Raw genomic sequence first — 16,994 nt, forward strand, 5'->3', positions numbered from 1 at the left:
CAGAAACATTTCCCTCTTGCGTGCAAGTTTCTCAGGTTCCTTTTGTTTCAGCTCGCTGGAAAGGGCAGGTAGAGGGAACCTCCCTCCGCAGTAAATCTGTGTCCCAACTGGGAATCCAGTCCCCACGGCCCCAGGAGCAGGAACCCATATGGAAAGTTGCTCCTCTCTGCAGCCCACAGTGGCTTCGATTCCCCTGGGGACAGTGTAGGGCTATAGCAAAGCCCAGGGCAGGACAGCTTGGAGGAGCTCGTGCCAATGGAGCAAGGCAGAATATAAAAATCAAGGAAGCAACAAGGCAGTTCTGYACCTGCGTCCCGGCCATCCAGCTGGGAAGCCTCTGTGTCCCCTACCCAGGCAGTAATTCAAGCACCAAAGACCAGACTTCACCAACTCTGTCCTGAGCCAGGCCCTGCAAAGCCGCACACATTGCTTTGCCCAAGAGGAACCCCAGGTTTTTACAAGGGGGTTCACCAAAAAAGCACAGGAAAACTGCTGTGGAGAAACGACAAAGGAAAGAAAATTCCCSTCTTAAGGTCCAAGCAGCCTCCTGGCTTTTTCATCTCCTAGCAAAGCAACTGACCCGCATGGGGAAGGTACCTGCGCTCCCGAGATGCCGGTTCTACCGATTTGAAACTCAAAACCAAACTGGATCTTTGTCCTACCAAAAAAGAAAAAAGAAAAATTATATCCTACACAAAGCTATCCTGTACTCAGTAAAGTTTATTGTCCGATCTCAGCTTCGGAGCTGTCACAACACATCTGTAATATTGCAAGATCAGCCTCAGCAAGAACGAGCACATCCACAAAATAGTCCATGTAACATCTGAAATGCAAAAATTTAAATATTTCTATAAAACATTCAGACACAAGGTTGATGGATGGATACAATCTTTTATTCTTATTCTGTATCTTTCCATTTATGCCAGAAAAAACTTCCTATAAAAAAATCATTGCTTCTTTTGGAATAAATCTTTAAAATCGTTTCTTTTAAAATGCACCTTTCAGTCGCACAATGCTCATTAAATGCATTATTGGTAGCTGCGAATGAGTCACCCCGGAGAGCATTCACAGTACGTGTACCCTGGCCACCCGGACTGGCCTTGGCTGCTGCAGGACAAGCACGATGCTCAGCATGAAAGAAGGCAATGAAGAAAGCAGCAAGTGGCTCTCAGGTTTTGCGCCTGTTAACCCAAGCAGGATCCCAATCCTGCTGGTGGGAATGCTAACRGGACATCAAAATGCAGTTCAGGCGAGGCCCAAGGGTGCAGAAAGGGGAGGCACAGCAGAGCTGGAGCAATCTGCTCATGCAGAGGCCCGGGCTTTTGGCATGCAAGACAACATTGCTTTTAACTCTTAATTCTCATGCAAACCTAGGGCCCTTGCAGGACTCCTCCTCGTCACGTGGGGTGCAGGCTGCAGCCTCTGCTTAAGCGACGGGCACAGATTTAGCGCAGACTTACTCTGGTTAGGCAGAGGTTCAGAGGAACGGCCATTGCAAACCAGCCCCTGCTCCCCAAAACCCTSTCTGCACCACTCAGGTGTCCGGATGGAGACTCTGCTCCTACCTGTCACACACCCCAGCTCCAGGCTCCCACCTCTTCCCATCTCTTCCCTTTTTCAGGGACACACAACCAACCTCCCTATATCTGTTCATGTTTTTTGCTCCCGCAGACTAGACCATTTTTCCAATGTCTTCCCACCTGCCTGTTCCCAGCCTGATCCTGGGAGCCCTGGGTTTTACGATGACCTAGTTTCTGACCAAAGATATGTCCTGGGAAAACACACAAACAAATTAAACCAAACACTTAGGAAGCTTGGGAAAACGGCTTGCTATTTTTAATTTAGTGTGTGTTAAGGGAGGGAAACAAAACACCTATTATCTCCTTCGTTTCCAAGATACAATGTAGTTTTGTTATTTAAAATCTTAACATAGATCTGGCAATGGGCTAGGCCAGGAAAGGCGTGTGCGTATTTGTATGGAGAGAGTAAAATGAAATAACTGCCTGTAAAGTTTTATTGTTGTGCTGTAATACAGACCTTGGTACTGACATTRTTTTACTTGCATTTCTTTAATTAGCTGTCAGCTGGAGGGATGAAAGAACACAGCCTTTCCTGAGCGCACATCCAAACTCTGTTGGATAAAAATAAAAATCGCAAGGAAAACGTCTGGAAGAGGAGCAGCAATTTCTTTTTGTCAAAACTCCCAATCTGTGCAGAAGTGTCAGCCACGCGGTGAAGCTGTTGATGAAGAACCCACAGAATGACCAAAAAAACACCCCACGAAATTCCAGAGAGCCACAGAAATTCCCAGCATTTTCCTTAGCGCCACTTTAAAACCCAAATTTGGAAGCATCCGCGGCTCCAAATGCTCCACAAAGGCGGCACCACCGCGGCCCGAGGAAGCAGAGAGCAGCAGCCAAGGGTGCAAGAGCAGCGGGGACCTCGGCACCCTCCGCGTGGGAGCTGCTGCAAGGCGCCGGGCACCTCCGGGAGCTTTTGCAAGGCGCCTGGCACCTCTGCGTGTGGGTTTTGTCCTGCTCAGCCCGCCGTGGGCTCCGTGCTCTGCAGCGGGACGGTGGCAGCACCCAGGAGGGAGCTGACCCGGCGCTGCAGCCCATTCCTTGGCAGGCTGCAGCGGGCAAGGTGCCACGCGAGGCCGGGCTCTGCCGGCCAACACGTGCGAGCGGAGCAGCACACGGAGCTTATAAATCAAGCCTTGCTCTGCGGGGTGCCAAATATTTACACAAACTATCGCTCTCCCGAATAGGGGTCAAATGCCCACTAAATGCGGCGGAACAAAAGGGGTTATCTTAAACCCGAGCTGTTAGGAGCGCACGGGGCTAATAAATAATAGTGCCTCCGCACAAAGATCTCCTTCAGGACAGGTCTGTAGGAGAAAAGGCAAAGGCTGTGGAAGAATAAACAGCAACTAACAGGCCCTTTCTCCTTGCTCTCTGACCCCGGGCAAAGCGGGGCTGTCTGCGCAGTCCTCGCCACGTCTTTCCACCAGCCTTTCCCAACCCCGTATCACGATGCTCTTTCAGGAGGTGACTTTGCCTTTYAGGAGCAGCGGGTCCTGTGGGGACAGGCAAAACCACGCCAGGCTTCTTGGACTGGTGACAAGGAGCTCTTGCCGCCCCCGGGAGCTATAGGGCAGCAGTAGCAAGAGCCTTTCTCCCTCCACGTGCCCACAGTCACCTCCGCACCACGTGCACCCATCACCGGGCCCCACCACCGGCACCTGCCCCGCTGCAGCCGCTGTCCCCATGAGCTGGATGCCACCAGAGCTGCTAACTGGGGACAGGCTGCCCTGGAAGGCGCAAGTCTGCTGCACAGATCCCTGCTAGGCCAAGGAAAATTCCATGTAAAATGCCTTTGCGAAAGAGAGGATGACAATGTGCGAGTTCAGCCTCGCTCCAGCCAGCACCTCCCTTTGCGAACCCCCCGCCCTTCTGCTCTTTCCAAAATCCCCATGCAGCAGGGCACGCGAAACCAGGCGAAACGCTGCCCTGCACATGCGCCTGTATGAGGGCAAAACGCCTCACTGGGGGCTGCTGGGGCTCTTCCCGCTCTCCCCTATTAAATGGAAACAATTAATGAGCTATTCAGCCCGCCGTGCACTGGACATACCGACAAAGGCACCGAGCAGGGATGGGCAAACCTCAAACAATGCAGACGTCTGGATGCTTGTCTAGGACAAGCCCGGCTTAACAGCTTCGGTCTGACRGGAGAAGCGCTGAGCACCGCGCTGAGCACTCGGGCACAGCCGCCTCCCGAGCCCTCGAGGAGCTTTGGGATCTGCTGCTTTATCCTCACACTTTGCATGTCCAGGGAGTCGCGGAAATGCCACTTAGCAAAGTGGAAAAAGGGGACGAGGGGGCTCTAAGTCCCTGCTCGCTTGGGAAGCAAAGGCATGGAGGGTTTCCATCCGCTGAGCAATGCTGCCAGGCTGGGAGAGCTACGGGATGGGCTAAGACACTGGCATTTCCTGCCAGTCCTCCCGCCAGTAACGGGGTCACAGTGCCCGTCATGCCCAGAGCCTCCCAGCCACTTCCTAGGGCTGCAGGAGCGATGGGATGAGTCACCTAGCGGAGCCAAGACGTAGGTACGATACAGCTGGAAGCTGGAAGCTGGAGAARCGAAGCGGGGCCTCTTTGCCCCGGATTTGGCATGGTCCCGAAACGCGCAGAGGGGAAAACGCGCCCGGATGCGTCGTCCACCAGCACAGCCCATTCGGAGCCACTGCGTGCTCCGACATTTCGCGCAGGAGGATTTCACTGATGCCGGGGCCCTGGGAAGCGGGTTGAGGGATGCTCTGTGCTCCTCTCCGGGTCTATTTCGGGCCCCGCAGCTGAGCTGTGGGAGGGTTGGCTCCTCTCCCCCTTCCTCCAGGTGGAAAGGCGCCGCGGGGGGAGTGCACAGCGCTCCGGGGCGGCGAGGACGGCAGCGCGGGCTCTGCCACACCACGCACAGCGCCTGCAGGAGGCTGGCTGGGAAGAGCCGTTCCGACGCTCCCGAGGCGCTGGGAGTCGTGGCCTTTCCCTCGCGGCGACGGTGGAGACGGTCCCAGGCTAACAGGGCGGTAGCTCCAGGCACGAGGAACGGGCTGCGACATCAGTGCCTTGGAAAGGGCTGCATGAAGGGCTCGTCTCGGCAACAGAAACCAGCGGGTGCGTGGAGTGTGTCTGGCCCTGCTTCTGTCCAGCTCCACCCTGAGCCATCCTCCATCCCATTCCCAGCTAGGGATATCTCYGCAGCAGCCCGTTAGCCGTATTTATAAACGCGATGCTGGCAAGGAGATGTTGGGGGAACCAACGGGAACCCTTTACTCCCAACCACTCCATCCTTCCGTCAGGAGTCAGGTCCAAAGACAGGGAGAGCAAACGGGTTCTGTAGGGACAGTGGGGGAGGCTACCCCGTTTCTTGAGTTTCAGTCTCTCCAGYGCCTGTCTGGGCCATGACCCCGAGTCTTAATGTGGCTGTAAATGTCTCTCCAGGAGACATTTACATGAGGAGGAGACATCCTCCTCATCCAGAGGCAGCTGTGTGAGCAAAGGGGTGTTGCCAGAGATGCCTGTCCAGGCCGAGAGGCGGCGTACCAGGATTTGGCAGCTCCTCAACTCTCRGAGAAGCCACCCTCTGCTCACCAGACCCCCCTGCTCCCTTCTCCAAGGGCAGCAAGGAGGTCTCCATAGGGCCAGCACGTGCCCCGAGATTAGGGCTRCTACTCCCTACAGCACCTGGGCAGAGGGTAGCAGCTCCTGTCTGATGGACACAACATGAAAATAAGTGAGGAGGAAGGTCACAGATCTTCACAACAGCTGCCGGGGGTGAGGGGTGGTGGGAGAGGGTTGTGGGGACGGGCAGAGCAGAGCCTGCGGCCAAGGGGGCTTCAGCATCGTCCTGCTCGAGTCAATAATTCTCCGATGGGTCAGGTGGGAGCGGGTTGCTGTCTCCTTTCTCAGTGCTTTGATCTCCATGGTGACAATGGGAAGAACATGAGATCCAGGTTTAAAATATACTCTGCCTCCTGTTCTTCCCTCGGGCTGAGGAAGAAAGAGAGATGGGTCACAGAGGCCGGATGCAGAGCGGGAATTTGCAGGGACATCCCCCCTGCACCCCCGCGTTGCTTCGGGGATGCTGCCCCACAGCAGCTGGGTGCAATGCAAGGGACAAGCCAGGATGCCCCAGGGGTAACTGGTGGCTGCTGTGGGCTCAGGGGGGTGGCAGGGACCCAYTTTGTCTTTTCCTTACACAGGTCCCGGCGCTGGGAGTTACCCCATCACCAGTGCGGTCCGTGGCACCTCTGCAGGCTCTCTCAGCCCAGAGGAGACCAGTCTCCTTTTCCCCAGCCCTACCTGACTGCTGAAAGGCTGAGCCTCGGTAGCCTGGGTCCTTTTGAAGCTGGATCTCCTTCAGGGAGAAGATGGAGACATCTGGGAAGAAGGGGCAGACAGAAAGGTCAGTCCAGCTCGCTAAGCCAACAGGAGCCTGCAAATCCCGGGTCAAGACTGTGCCCATCACACCCCAAACTCCCGCTCTCCAYGCGCGGACGCCCTCCCCACCACGCTGCACGGGCACTCGCTTCCCTTGGGGAAAGGAGCGAGCGTCGGAGGAGCCGCAGCCGCAAAGCACCYGCGGCGCTGGCCGAGCGGCTCGTCGGCGCTCGCACTTACTGTCGGGGAGGAGGTGCACGCGCTCCCCGAGGCTCTTGAAGTACGCGTGCCGCAGAGCTGCCTCCGCCGAGATCCGGCTCCTGGCTTCGTACTGCACCGAGCGCCGGAGAAAGGAAAGCGGCATCAGCGGGCAYGTGCACCGAGGCTGCGCGCACAGCCGGGGATGTGTGGATGTATAGGGTATGGGCCCCTGTGAGTGTGTGCCCAAGGGATTTCATGTGCTACAGGGTGAGAGGGGGTCCAAAGCGCGTCATGGGGACGTGCAGGAAGTTGCAGGGAGTCTGCATGTTCACGAGGAACTGCGGTACGCTAGGAGTGCATCACTCATTTCAGGTCTTATGGATCACCTCTTTTTGTGCGTGCACGGGGAGAAGGAGGGTGCATCCACCCGCAAACACAATGAAGGGCAGACAARGGCTCCGAACAAGCAGGCTATAAACTCAGGAGGAGACAGAAGCAGAATCTCCAGAGAATTTTTGAGTGAACCCAGTGCGGGTCAGAGGGTGAGATAATGGGGTTGAAGAAAGCATCTACATGGCCACAACTGTATGAGCATGGCTTACTCTGCAGCCCCAGTCCCTCCTCTCTGCCTGGATCCAAAGCTGCCAAGGTACTTCAGCAAATCCCACTGCCACCCTCCCAGACTGCGCTAGCACTCACCAGGAGGAGGTTCATCAGCAAGTCGATGCCTTCCGAGTCCAGCCTGAGAGGAGGAGGAAATAAAGAGCACAACATTATCACGCCCAGGGCACATTGCAATAGCCAATACAAGGTTCATGTGTCATCTGGGAGCTCCAGTGTCCAACTTCATTCAGAGGGTGCCATTTCCACAGCGTGGAAACGAACCTGGTCTCCCCAGGTTCCCATTTAAGACCAGCGCAAGCCTACCATGCCTTATGTCTCTGCTCAGGAAGGTACCTTGGGGCGTGATTTATTAGCGGCTGGGCTCGGTACTGTGTGAAATTGTAAGCCTTAAACTCCTCGTTGGATGTTATTCCAGGCCAAGTGTCTTCTGTTGGGGTTCCTGAGGGTGGGGAGAGAGGGAAACCCATCATGATCATTTGGGAATCATTAAATTAGATGAYATAAAGAGCTTCGTAGGTGTAAGGACATAGATGTAAGGACAAGAGCTCGTGCCCACCTCTCCCAAGAAGGGGGCAGGACAGAAAGCATGAATTTCATCAGCAGGTCTGGACTTGGGGGTACATCCTGGGGGGCAGCAGCCTAGGAGCTTGGCTGGCTGCGAGGCTGGTGCAAAGATATGGGGTTCTGCTTTGCCAATAGGCCCCGTCCAGGCAGCTGAGGTGGCTTTCTCACAGTACCTGCAATCAGCCACTGCCCTCAAGTGGGGATTTAGGAGATAGCAGAAGACTCACCCAGCAGCCTAAAGATTAAATGCAGCTCTTCTTTCACCGTGGAGCCAGGGAACATGGGCCGGCCGGTGACCATCTCGTAGTGTATGCAACCCACTCCCCTAAAGGAGCAGCAGAGTATTAGCAAGGTGGAACCCCTGTGCACATCCCATTGCCCCTTAGCAAGGGCTGGAGGGGGTCCCGAGCCCCCCAGCTGATTGATTGGGTCCCTGCTGACAGAAATGAGCTCCAAGGGCCGCTCCCCTGCACGGATACAGATAACCATTTACATGGAAAGTGTGTCCAAAGACCTTGAGACCCATGGGACACAAATATCAGCATTGCATCTAAGACGGGCACACACTGCTRTCTTAACCATCAACTCAACTCTATCAGCACTTACACAGGCAGGTGGAAGGCTATGCCCAACCCACTCGTCCTGGAGACCTTGGGAATCTTCATTTGGAAGTTCACCTCTTCCCCACTCCGTCCTGCAGACGAGCACTGGGACTTACCACATATCGATGGGTGTGGAATATTCGGTGGATCCCAGCAGAACATCTGGGGGCCGGTACCACAGCGTGACCACCTCATTGGAATACGTTTTTGTAGGGACTGACTTGGCTCTGGCTAGTCCTGGGGACGAAGGGCACGTGCACCAAGGAGCTGCATCCAGCTGCACCTTGCTGCAACGCTGCCTTCTTCCCGAGAGGCAGCACAAGGCAGGCAAAGCCGGACTAACACAAAGCACGGGGCTGCCCTCATGCAGAGCTGCTACCTACCCTGTGCTACCTACCAAAGTCAGCCAGCTTGAGCTCGCCCCTCTCGTTGATGAGCAGGTTCTGGGGTTTGAGGTCTCGGTGCAGGATTTTTCTCCCGTGACAGTAGGACAGGCCACGCAGCAGCTGAAACATGAAGATCTGCAGAGGAAGCGGCAATTAGCACTGGGGCGCAGGCATCCAAAGCAAGCCTGTCCTAAGAACTGCAAAGCCTGTGGGCAGGAGAGATGCCTTGAAGCTGGCCTGGGATGAAATGCACTGCAGACCAGTGTTCAAGCCTATGGCCAGCAATTCAGAACAACGTCTGCCCATGCAGTCATTTTATTTAAGATAGTTGTGGCTTAAGAAAAGCTGGTGGAACATCAGAGCCTGCAGAAAAAGGTCAAGGGGTGTTGGGAAAGGACCAAATTGTGAGAATGGGCATTCCAGCCTCATCCCAGCTCTGATGTCCCGGGATGTGCTTGGGGCGAGTTCCCTGCAGCTGCCACCTCTCCCTAGGAGGGAGCAGGGGCACAGCTCCCAGGCACTTCTGGCTTACCTTCACATTGTGCACACTCATGAGGCTCCCACAGTTATCCAGGTACTGTTTGAGGTCATTATCCTGCAACAGGGAAGAATCCATCAGCTTGCCTCCCCTCTGCCCAACAGCCCCTCCCTATAACCGAGCCCAGCTCCGTTTCACGGCAGCGCAGCCCTCCCCATCGCCCGCAGCGGCTCCCCGGGACCCACCAGGTACTCGAAGACRAGGGTGAGGGAGCGCTCCGTGTGGATGATGTCGTGCAGGGTGACGATGTTGGCGTGCTTCAGGTTCTTCAGCAGGGACACTGAAACGAAAGGCGAGGGCAGGCTCGGGCAGCCGGCACCGCAGCGCTGCGTGCTGCTTGCTCTGTGCACAATTAGCCACAGCAGGCATCGTTAGGCTTGTGCTCTAACCTGAGGAGCCCCTCACCTTCCCGGATAGCCGTGCAAGGGGCCCCTTCCTCGTGCTCCAGGCGAATCTCCTTCAGCGCCACGAGATTCTCCGTCAGCTTGCTGCGCCCCTTGAAGACCGTCGCGTAAGTGCCCTGGGGAAGAGGCAAAATACAGGCCGTGCACACGCACAGAGCGGCACAACGCTCATATATTCTATGCTGTTTGCAAGAACGGCAATTTGAAGCTGAATGGCCTGAAATCCAGAGCAAATTGATCTAAAGAGCCTTAGATATGGAAGAAATTCTGCTGGTCTGTCTTTTGCACTATAAGCTGCCCTTAAAACTTAATTTTAAGGGGGCTCACACTCTCCTTACCTCTCCCAGTTTGTCCAGTTTAACATAGGTTTCCAGCTTCCCAAACCCGATATCTGACTGCAAAAGAAAAGGGAGAGCATCACTGGGGGATCTCGTCCAGGGAAAGCTTAACCACCTTGGGGAAGGTTAAGTCAAGGAWACAGGGCAGTAATAGCTTTAGGGGCGGATAAATCAAGGTAGCTGTTTGCCTGCAGCAGCCCAGCTGATCTAGGTCCATAAAGTCTATTACTTTTCCAGACAAGCAGTGCAGGCAGCCAGGCAATCAATCACAAAGCTCCACAACTGCTTAAGGAATATGGATGACCCCAGCTGCCTACATCCCAGCACAGCCATGGCCCTGGCTTCATCCGCAGGGAGCCGGAGTCTGAAAGATTGCTCCTGCCCGCTCCCACGCCTCCAATTCCCTTTTTCTCCTCCCCACTTATCCCTCTCACCCATCATCCTGCCACGCCACCAGCAATGGCTCAGTCTAACAAGAGCAGTGGGTTTGAAAGAGCAGATGCTCTTTCTGGTGGAGAAACCTAGTGGGATCACCCTGCCTGTTCCTGGAGTGCTCTCCTATGCGCTGGTCTGCRCGAGCACTCCATTTCTCGGTGTCCTTTCCAAATGAAGCATGAAAGAGGCATTTCCCTGCTTGGAACAGCGAGTGCTTAATGTATTGCTGTCGTACACCCAGGGAAAGAAAGGAGGAGAAAGGAGAATCTCCCTGCAATACGGGAGATTGAGGTTTCCCTAGCAGCTCTCTTCAATCACACGTGGTCTCAGGTTTCCTGGGACACTTCCTCAGTTAATCTGGATCATTCACCAGCCAGCGCATGGACTGGTTCCTAGCACAGCCACCTGAAACCTGAGGCACTCCTCGCTCCGTTAGCATAAATACTAAACTCGTGTGGTTCCCCTTCAAACTCCTTTGTGCCTGCAGAGGAGGCACAGGGCCAGCTCTGCCTCCAGCCCGGCTAAAGCTTCCCAGCCCCGCACCGCTGCCCTTGCCCTCGAGCCAGTTTCCTGGCTCGCACCAGCTGGTTTTGCTCTAGCAGTCCCAGGGGGACCCGGAATCACTGACTCCAGCTCCCCCAAACACGCAGCTACCCCAAGAACAGGCTGGGCAGGGAAACGAGGTGGCTGCTGCAACGTGAACTCTTGCAAAACCGCACAGTGCCATATGGTGAATTTTCCAGGCGCATGCCTCCCTCRTTTAGGGGACCATGAATATTAATAGCACGTTGCTTTGGCCAAGTCTATTTTATTCGCTAGACAAAATGTGCAGGTAAATATGAGCACTCTATTCTCTACCCTCCCTCCTCGTGAAGGCCCATAACAGAGCTGGAAATGCCTGCCAAGACCTCTGTGCAYCACCGAGCATTCGGTGCAGCAGGACTCATGCTTGCACATTTATAAACAGGGCACCAGGTCGTTGCTGCCACATATGCTGATGCTCTGCAGTTTAAAAAAAAAAAAAAGAGAAGCCAACATTAATGCAAAGGCTAATTCATTATTTAGCACCATTTGCATTTCAACTAGCAGAGGCTCCAGCACTTGCTAAACCACAAGAGGCTTTCCGAGAGGTTTTCCACCTCCTCTTGCAAGGAGTCAGGCTGAGCGAGGAAAGGCAGGTATGTGCAGGGATGAGTGAAGGAATATGCAGGCCAGGGGATGTGCACAGCYGTGTGTGCAGAAGGGGATTTGCATGGGCACGTGTGTGTGTCAAGCTCAATAACATACAAWGGAGCTGGCATAGGAAGGCAAGGCTGCACATGAGCAGGTGGAAATAACACATACATCTGCTTACTGGGACCTACATGCGTGAAGCAAGATTCCTGCACATGAGAGGCTGGAAATACCACATACATCTGCTTGCTGGGACCTATATGCCATGCTGTGCCTGGCACTGCTCGCCCCGTGCGGTGGGACTCACCAGGGAAGCCCGTCGGGACATCCTGCTGAGGGGCTTGGGGAACTCCGGACTGTCCATCTGCAGCTTCTGGAGGAACTCCGGGGGCAGGCGGATGTCCATGGGCAGGGAGAGACGCTTGTTGACGTCCTGCGGAGAGGGCCACAAGAGCTGCTGATGTCCAGCTCTTGTCCTCACGGGAGGACCAAAGGGSCGCATGTGCACGCAAGGGGATGTGCCCTGGTCCTATATGCCGCCACGATTCCCTGGAATGAACTGGTGCAGACACCAGCGGGCAGGTCCTCGATGCCCAGAAGCGACGGAGAGCCCCCCGTGCCCCCCATGCCCCCCGTGCCCCCCGTGCCTGCTCCAGCCCGCAGCAGCACTTGCCTCCATGGAGAAGCGGCGCTGGTTGTTGCTGTTCCGGTAGCGCACGGCCACGGGGGACTGGCCTTCTGCCTCCGAGGGGGAGATGGGYGACGTGCTGGCCCGGAAATCCCTGCCCAGGTGTCCCAGCTGCAGGTGCCCTTGGGCCAGGTCTGGGAATAAAGAGAAAAAGGGAGTGAAGGGGCTGGAGAGGCAGGGAAAGCTGCAAGGCCCAAACCACTTGTGCTGAGGACAAAGTGCAGCCAGGGCAGGGAGGTCTGCAGACACAGAGATAGCCTGGGGTCATGGCAAGTCCTTTTCCTCCGCATGGAAGAAGCAGAGGGAATTCCCACGCTTTGCTCCGGGCTCCTGGTGCGCTGCCTCCCACGCTGCTTCCACACACGCTTATCTAATCTGCTCGGGGAACCACCAAAACTAACAGCCATCAGGGTGAGCACCTTCCTCCGAGGACCAGTTCTGAGCAGGCGATGCTTGGGATTAAAGGCTGCAGAGTCATTTAGCGTGAACCAAAACACTCCAGGCTTTCCTGCCTCAACCTGCTGCTCTTWGCCAGACACACAGCCCCGAGAAGGGCAAAAACTCTCACGGAAACCAAAGCAATGCAGAAGAATGCCTCTCCTCTCGGGACTCCAAGTGTGAAGCCCCATCAAGCCCATGCAACCCTGAAAGGATCAAGAAATCAGGACAAAATAAGCCCATTCAGCTCTCTCTGGTCTTCAGCTTGAGTTTGCACTTAGACTTGCTCTCTCTGTAATTACTGGCTGGTTGCTGGGAATATTCTGGCATGCAGCAACACAAACAGGCCTCAGCCAAACCCTGACGAGTTCCACATGGGTCCCCCAGACCCAGCAAAGCAGATCCCCTCATTCACAAAGAGGCTGTTTCCAAGGGGGACATTCCAGGTGGGAGGACCCTATTCAAACACAGGTGGACGGAGGAACAGCCACATCCCAGAGGGAAGATTGTCCTTTTATAGGGTGTTGGGCAGAGCTGGAACAACTATTTTGGCCCCTTCCTGGTAGCCAAAAAACGCTCTCTTTTCAGTCTAAACTGTTTTATCCTGAGCACAGAGCAGCGCTGGCACCTGGCTGCAGTTTGCCCATTTGATGGATGCGAGATGGCACACAAATGACCCGGGAAAAGCTGTGGTTTCCTGCCACGGTCACTAGGAGCACAAGGGGATGGAGAGCACAGGGAAGCAGGATGCCATCCTGCACAGACAGCCCACGCACTTGCTGCTCTCTCCCAGTATCTATCCGAGCAGAAAAGCGCCAGGAAATTYGACTGGAATTAGTTTAGCCACAGGTATAAAAGTGCACGGGTTGAACTGTTTCAGATCTCTCTAACTTGCTGCCCTCCTGAGCAAATTATCTTAAACAAAAGGCCATTTAGCAGCTGAATGACGTGATTTATCACAGGATTGATTGCAGTTCAGCTAATCCGCTGAGCAAAGGAGGATGCACCATATAGATAAGCGTGTTTGCCTTGGTTTTCTCTTCCCGCTGACGCCAAGGAGAGCTTGCTGGTGGCCACATGAAGTCCTGCAAGTGCCACTTTGCTGGAATGGTGGCCACTGAGCCACCCAAGTGCAGGTGCCCAAGCTGGACAGTCTCAGCACCACATTTCTATCAGGTCAGGACAAGAAGGTTGGCTGCCCCTTTTGCAGRAGCAAAATCTCAGCAGATGAACAACGGGAAGAGTGAATACATCTCCTTATGGGGCATATATRGCAAATCCAAGCTGAAAATGCCTCTCTCCGGTGTTTCGGCAAAGGAGGCCTGTTGGGTTCTGCTCTGCATTTCATGTGSGTTACAGGGAGCCCTGACACCACACAAATAATGAGGCTGCATGGGATATCAAAGCAAATTAAAGTGAGACCGCAGACACAGCGGCTGCCTTTGACGAACCTCCCACTTTTTTTTTTCTCTTTTTTAATAAATATATTTAAACACAGCTTCTGCCAAAACAAGCTTTGATCTCCTGAGGAAAGGGGCCAGAACCCTTCGCTTCTTGCCTGACTTAGAACTTTTAATTACTTTGCTAAATGTGAACTCTTCTCTCAAGGCTCTGTTATGCTCACAGGGCAGAGCTGCCCTCAGATCCTGGATTATTCATCCTCCTTCCTCCCCCTGTTCATCACCACTTCGTCGTGGCCTTGTGCTCCAAAGGCCAGCTTTGCCTCTGATTTATTTCACTGCAAGCTCGGAGTGATGCACGCTTTGCAGCCCATATATAGGGCTTTATTTGGCCTCAGAGGACAGCCCAGGCAGTAGCTGTGAATCCTTGGGATGGATGTGAACTGTCGCCCCGAGCCCTGATCAAAGCAAACGGGAGCTACCAAGACTCGATGCCTCTAGAAAGCAGGTCTGGGATGCTCGGGATGCACAGCTAGGGAAGCACAAAAGGAAAGAGCCTGGAGCAGCCATGGAAAAGGAATCCCATCTCCACAGATGTGCTGCTGCTTCTCCAGAGGCAGCCGGTGCGGCCAATGTCAGAGAAGAGATACTACACAGAACCCAGCCTGGAATTAAGCTCTGATCTCCCTTCTCCACCTCCTCGGACTCTGCCAAGGTGACTTTGCCTGGGACGGGAGCTTTGCGAGCTGCAAGGCTGTTTGCTTTTCCATTTGCCAGCTCTGCTGCCTCCCAGCCTGGCTTTCTCGGCCTCGGTGGCTGCAAGGGAGGCCAAGGGACTCCAGGATGGGGAGAGCAGGGGTGGGATTTCCCGCCCCACCACCAAAGCAGGCAGGTTTCAACCCAAAGGCGGCTGTGCCTTGTCCGGCCACAGCAGCTCTCTGCAGGCTGAGAGCATCTCAAGCRGCTCCTTCGGCCTCTCCATCACCTTCACGGGCAGGCAGAGCCATTCAAAAGCCACATAAGGACAGYGCTTGCAGACTGTTGGGGACCTGTGAGTTCTGATAACCTGTGATTTCTGATGCTGGGGTGGGAATAAAAATCACAAGTGTTTCCCCGGAGAGCTGTATGAGGTGACGAAGCTGAAATGATTTGCTGATCTCCACTGCGATTACTGCCCTTTTCTGGTGTCAGTGATCACCCTGTGCTGTCCCCGGGCACCCACTCACCTGGAGAGCTGCGATCACCAGGACAGGCAGCCCTAGGGGCATGTTTGGACATGCAGAACAAGGAAAAGGAGCCCCGAAGCAAAGCCTTAGCCCTGTGTCATGCAGGAGAGAAGAGGCACAAGAGTAATTGCCATGGCTGTGGTCTCAGCTCTGCTCACAGCTTCCTGCATGACCTTAGCAAAGTGACTTTGCTCTCTCCGCACCCTGATTTCTCTATATGTAAAATGAAGGATATTCCAGGCAGCTCCTGCTTCCCTAATTCAGACCCCTCTCCAGATCAGGCAGCTCCTCAAGAGATCTAGTCCTCCCCACCAACCCCTGCAGAGGAGGAACCTGCCCACTAAACCCCATTTGCTCCCCCTCCAGCATCCCCAAATCGATCCTGCCCCCCAAAACATCCTGGGGGTGCTGGGCTTGTGCCCCCAGCCAGCTCTGCAGCCGGGTCTCCCACTTGCTTCTGCTGGGTGTCTGCCAAGGCCCCTTGGCACAAGTCTGTGGGCAAAGAGCTCCCAGCGGCCAGGGGCTGATGCTGGAGATGCCTCGGACAAATGGGGCTGTCAGGGCTCTCCATAAACCACAGCCGCCGCTTGCAGGGGATGGAGATTAAGGGCACCGTGGAGGTGACTTCTCAGGCTTGTTTACAACCCAAGCGAGGCTTAATCAAGAGATCCCGGCCAGGAAGGAGCGGGCTGGGCGTGATGGAGGAGACCTGTCAGGGTGGGGGAGACAGCAGGGATAGCAATTCCCAGGCTGTTTTGCACGGGAAAAGCCTTGGGTGTAAATAGGGAACCATGAGCACAGGAAAACGTGGCACAGCACCAAYGTGCTGCATCCAAGCAGGGAAATGGTGCAGGGCTGGCCCTTCCCAGCCCCATCCTGGGTGCTCAGGAAGCACAATATACCCCATGGGTGGGGAATGTCAATTCCCCGAGCCCAGGGCCAGCTCCTGGCGCACTCCTGCATCCAAGCAAGACCATCCCCTGAGCGCTACCRTGTCACTGCCTGTCTCGTCTCATCCACAACCACGCGGGCTAGGAACACCTCCGGAACCAGCCCCGGGCTCGCCCAGCTCTCACCTTGCTCTTATCCCTTYCCAGGTATCTCAGGAGGACGGAGACCACACGGTGGGGGAGAGGCAGATGCTGCACGTCCTGCTCTGCCTTTCAAGGGCAAAGGAAGCCCCATGACTGCAGCCTCATCAAAGCAGCAGAGCCGGGAAGAGGTTCCCCAGCAGCGCCCTGTTTTGCACAGCGCAGATAACGAGCCCAGGCTCAGACAGCCCTGAGCCCCCAAGGCAGGAGCAGCTGCAGCCATCAGTGCCCAGCAAGATCCCTGCCCCATCTCCTCCCCACATCTGCCATACAGCTAATTAAGGACTCGAGACTAATTATAGTCTGCTGGCTAGGGTGCAAGGGGAGGTGTTGGTGGGAGTGGTGCCACCTCCTTTTGGTGGCACTGGGATTCCCTATGGGGCCTCAGGTGTCAGTGCAGGGAAGGAGGCTGCAAACGGGTGCTGTTCAGAGCACCGGCGCGTGCGCAAGGAGACAAGTGTGTCAGGAGCTGCAGGAGTGCCTATAAATTAGGTTATCGCATCTCTTATTTCAGACAGTCAGAGAGACGATCCCTCCTTGCCAGGGCAGATGCAAGTGCCAGGCAATTCATCACAGCCTCAGCCTCTGCTTGCAGCAAAAGTTTCTAGCAATTATGGCTAGAGAAAGAGCTGGAGCGTGACCTGAACGGTGCCGAGGGCACCCACGCACGAGCAGGCTGCGCTCGTGGGAGGCAGCAGCAAACACCCACTGCAACTGCACCCGCAGCAGCAAGCACACGCTGCAAGTGCACCCACAGCAGCAAATGCATGCTGCAACTGCACCAGCAGCAGCAAGTGCATGCTGCAAGTGCACCCGCAGCAGCAAGCACACGCTGCAACTGCACCCGCAGCAGCAAGCGCATGCTGCAAGCGCACCCGCAGCAGCAAGTGCATGCTGCAAGCGCACCCGCAGCAGCAAGTGCATGCTGCAAGCGCACCCGCAGCAGCAAG

At 55.2% G+C, this 16,994-nt stretch overlaps 1 protein-coding gene across 1 annotated transcript in view; it reads right to left on the bottom strand.

Annotated features, from left to right (window-relative positions):
* Nucleotides 1-4,985: 4,985 nt before the first annotated feature.
* The window catches only part of CDK18 (cyclin dependent kinase 18), a 28,178-nt gene continuing 16,169 nt past the window's right edge, over nt 4,986-16,994 (bottom strand). The window contains exons 3-16 of the mRNA XM_026053169.1: nt 11,875-12,023; nt 11,509-11,634; nt 9,594-9,650; nt 9,257-9,371; nt 9,037-9,131; nt 8,846-8,908; nt 8,325-8,448; nt 8,044-8,164; nt 7,553-7,650; nt 7,095-7,200; nt 6,837-6,879; nt 6,177-6,267; nt 5,859-5,936; nt 4,986-5,546 (exon numbers count right to left, since the gene is read on the bottom strand). Coding sequence (XP_025908954.1) covers nt 5,512-5,546; nt 5,859-5,936; nt 6,177-6,267; nt 6,837-6,879; nt 7,095-7,200; nt 7,553-7,650; nt 8,044-8,164; nt 8,325-8,448; nt 8,846-8,908; nt 9,037-9,131; nt 9,257-9,371; nt 9,594-9,650; nt 11,509-11,634; nt 11,875-12,023 — 1,301 coding nt within the window. The 3' untranslated portion in view covers nt 4,986-5,511. The remainder of the gene's footprint in view (nt 5,547-5,858; nt 5,937-6,176; nt 6,268-6,836; nt 6,880-7,094; nt 7,201-7,552; nt 7,651-8,043; nt 8,165-8,324; nt 8,449-8,845; nt 8,909-9,036; nt 9,132-9,256; nt 9,372-9,593; nt 9,651-11,508; nt 11,635-11,874; nt 12,024-16,994) is intronic.

Source organism: Nothoprocta perdicaria, unplaced genomic scaffold, assembly GCF_003342845.1.
Source record: "Nothoprocta perdicaria isolate Ctin4 unplaced genomic scaffold, notPer1 scaffold_97, whole genome shotgun sequence".
Lineage (NCBI taxonomy): Eukaryota > Metazoa > Chordata > Aves > Tinamiformes > Tinamidae > Nothoprocta > Nothoprocta perdicaria.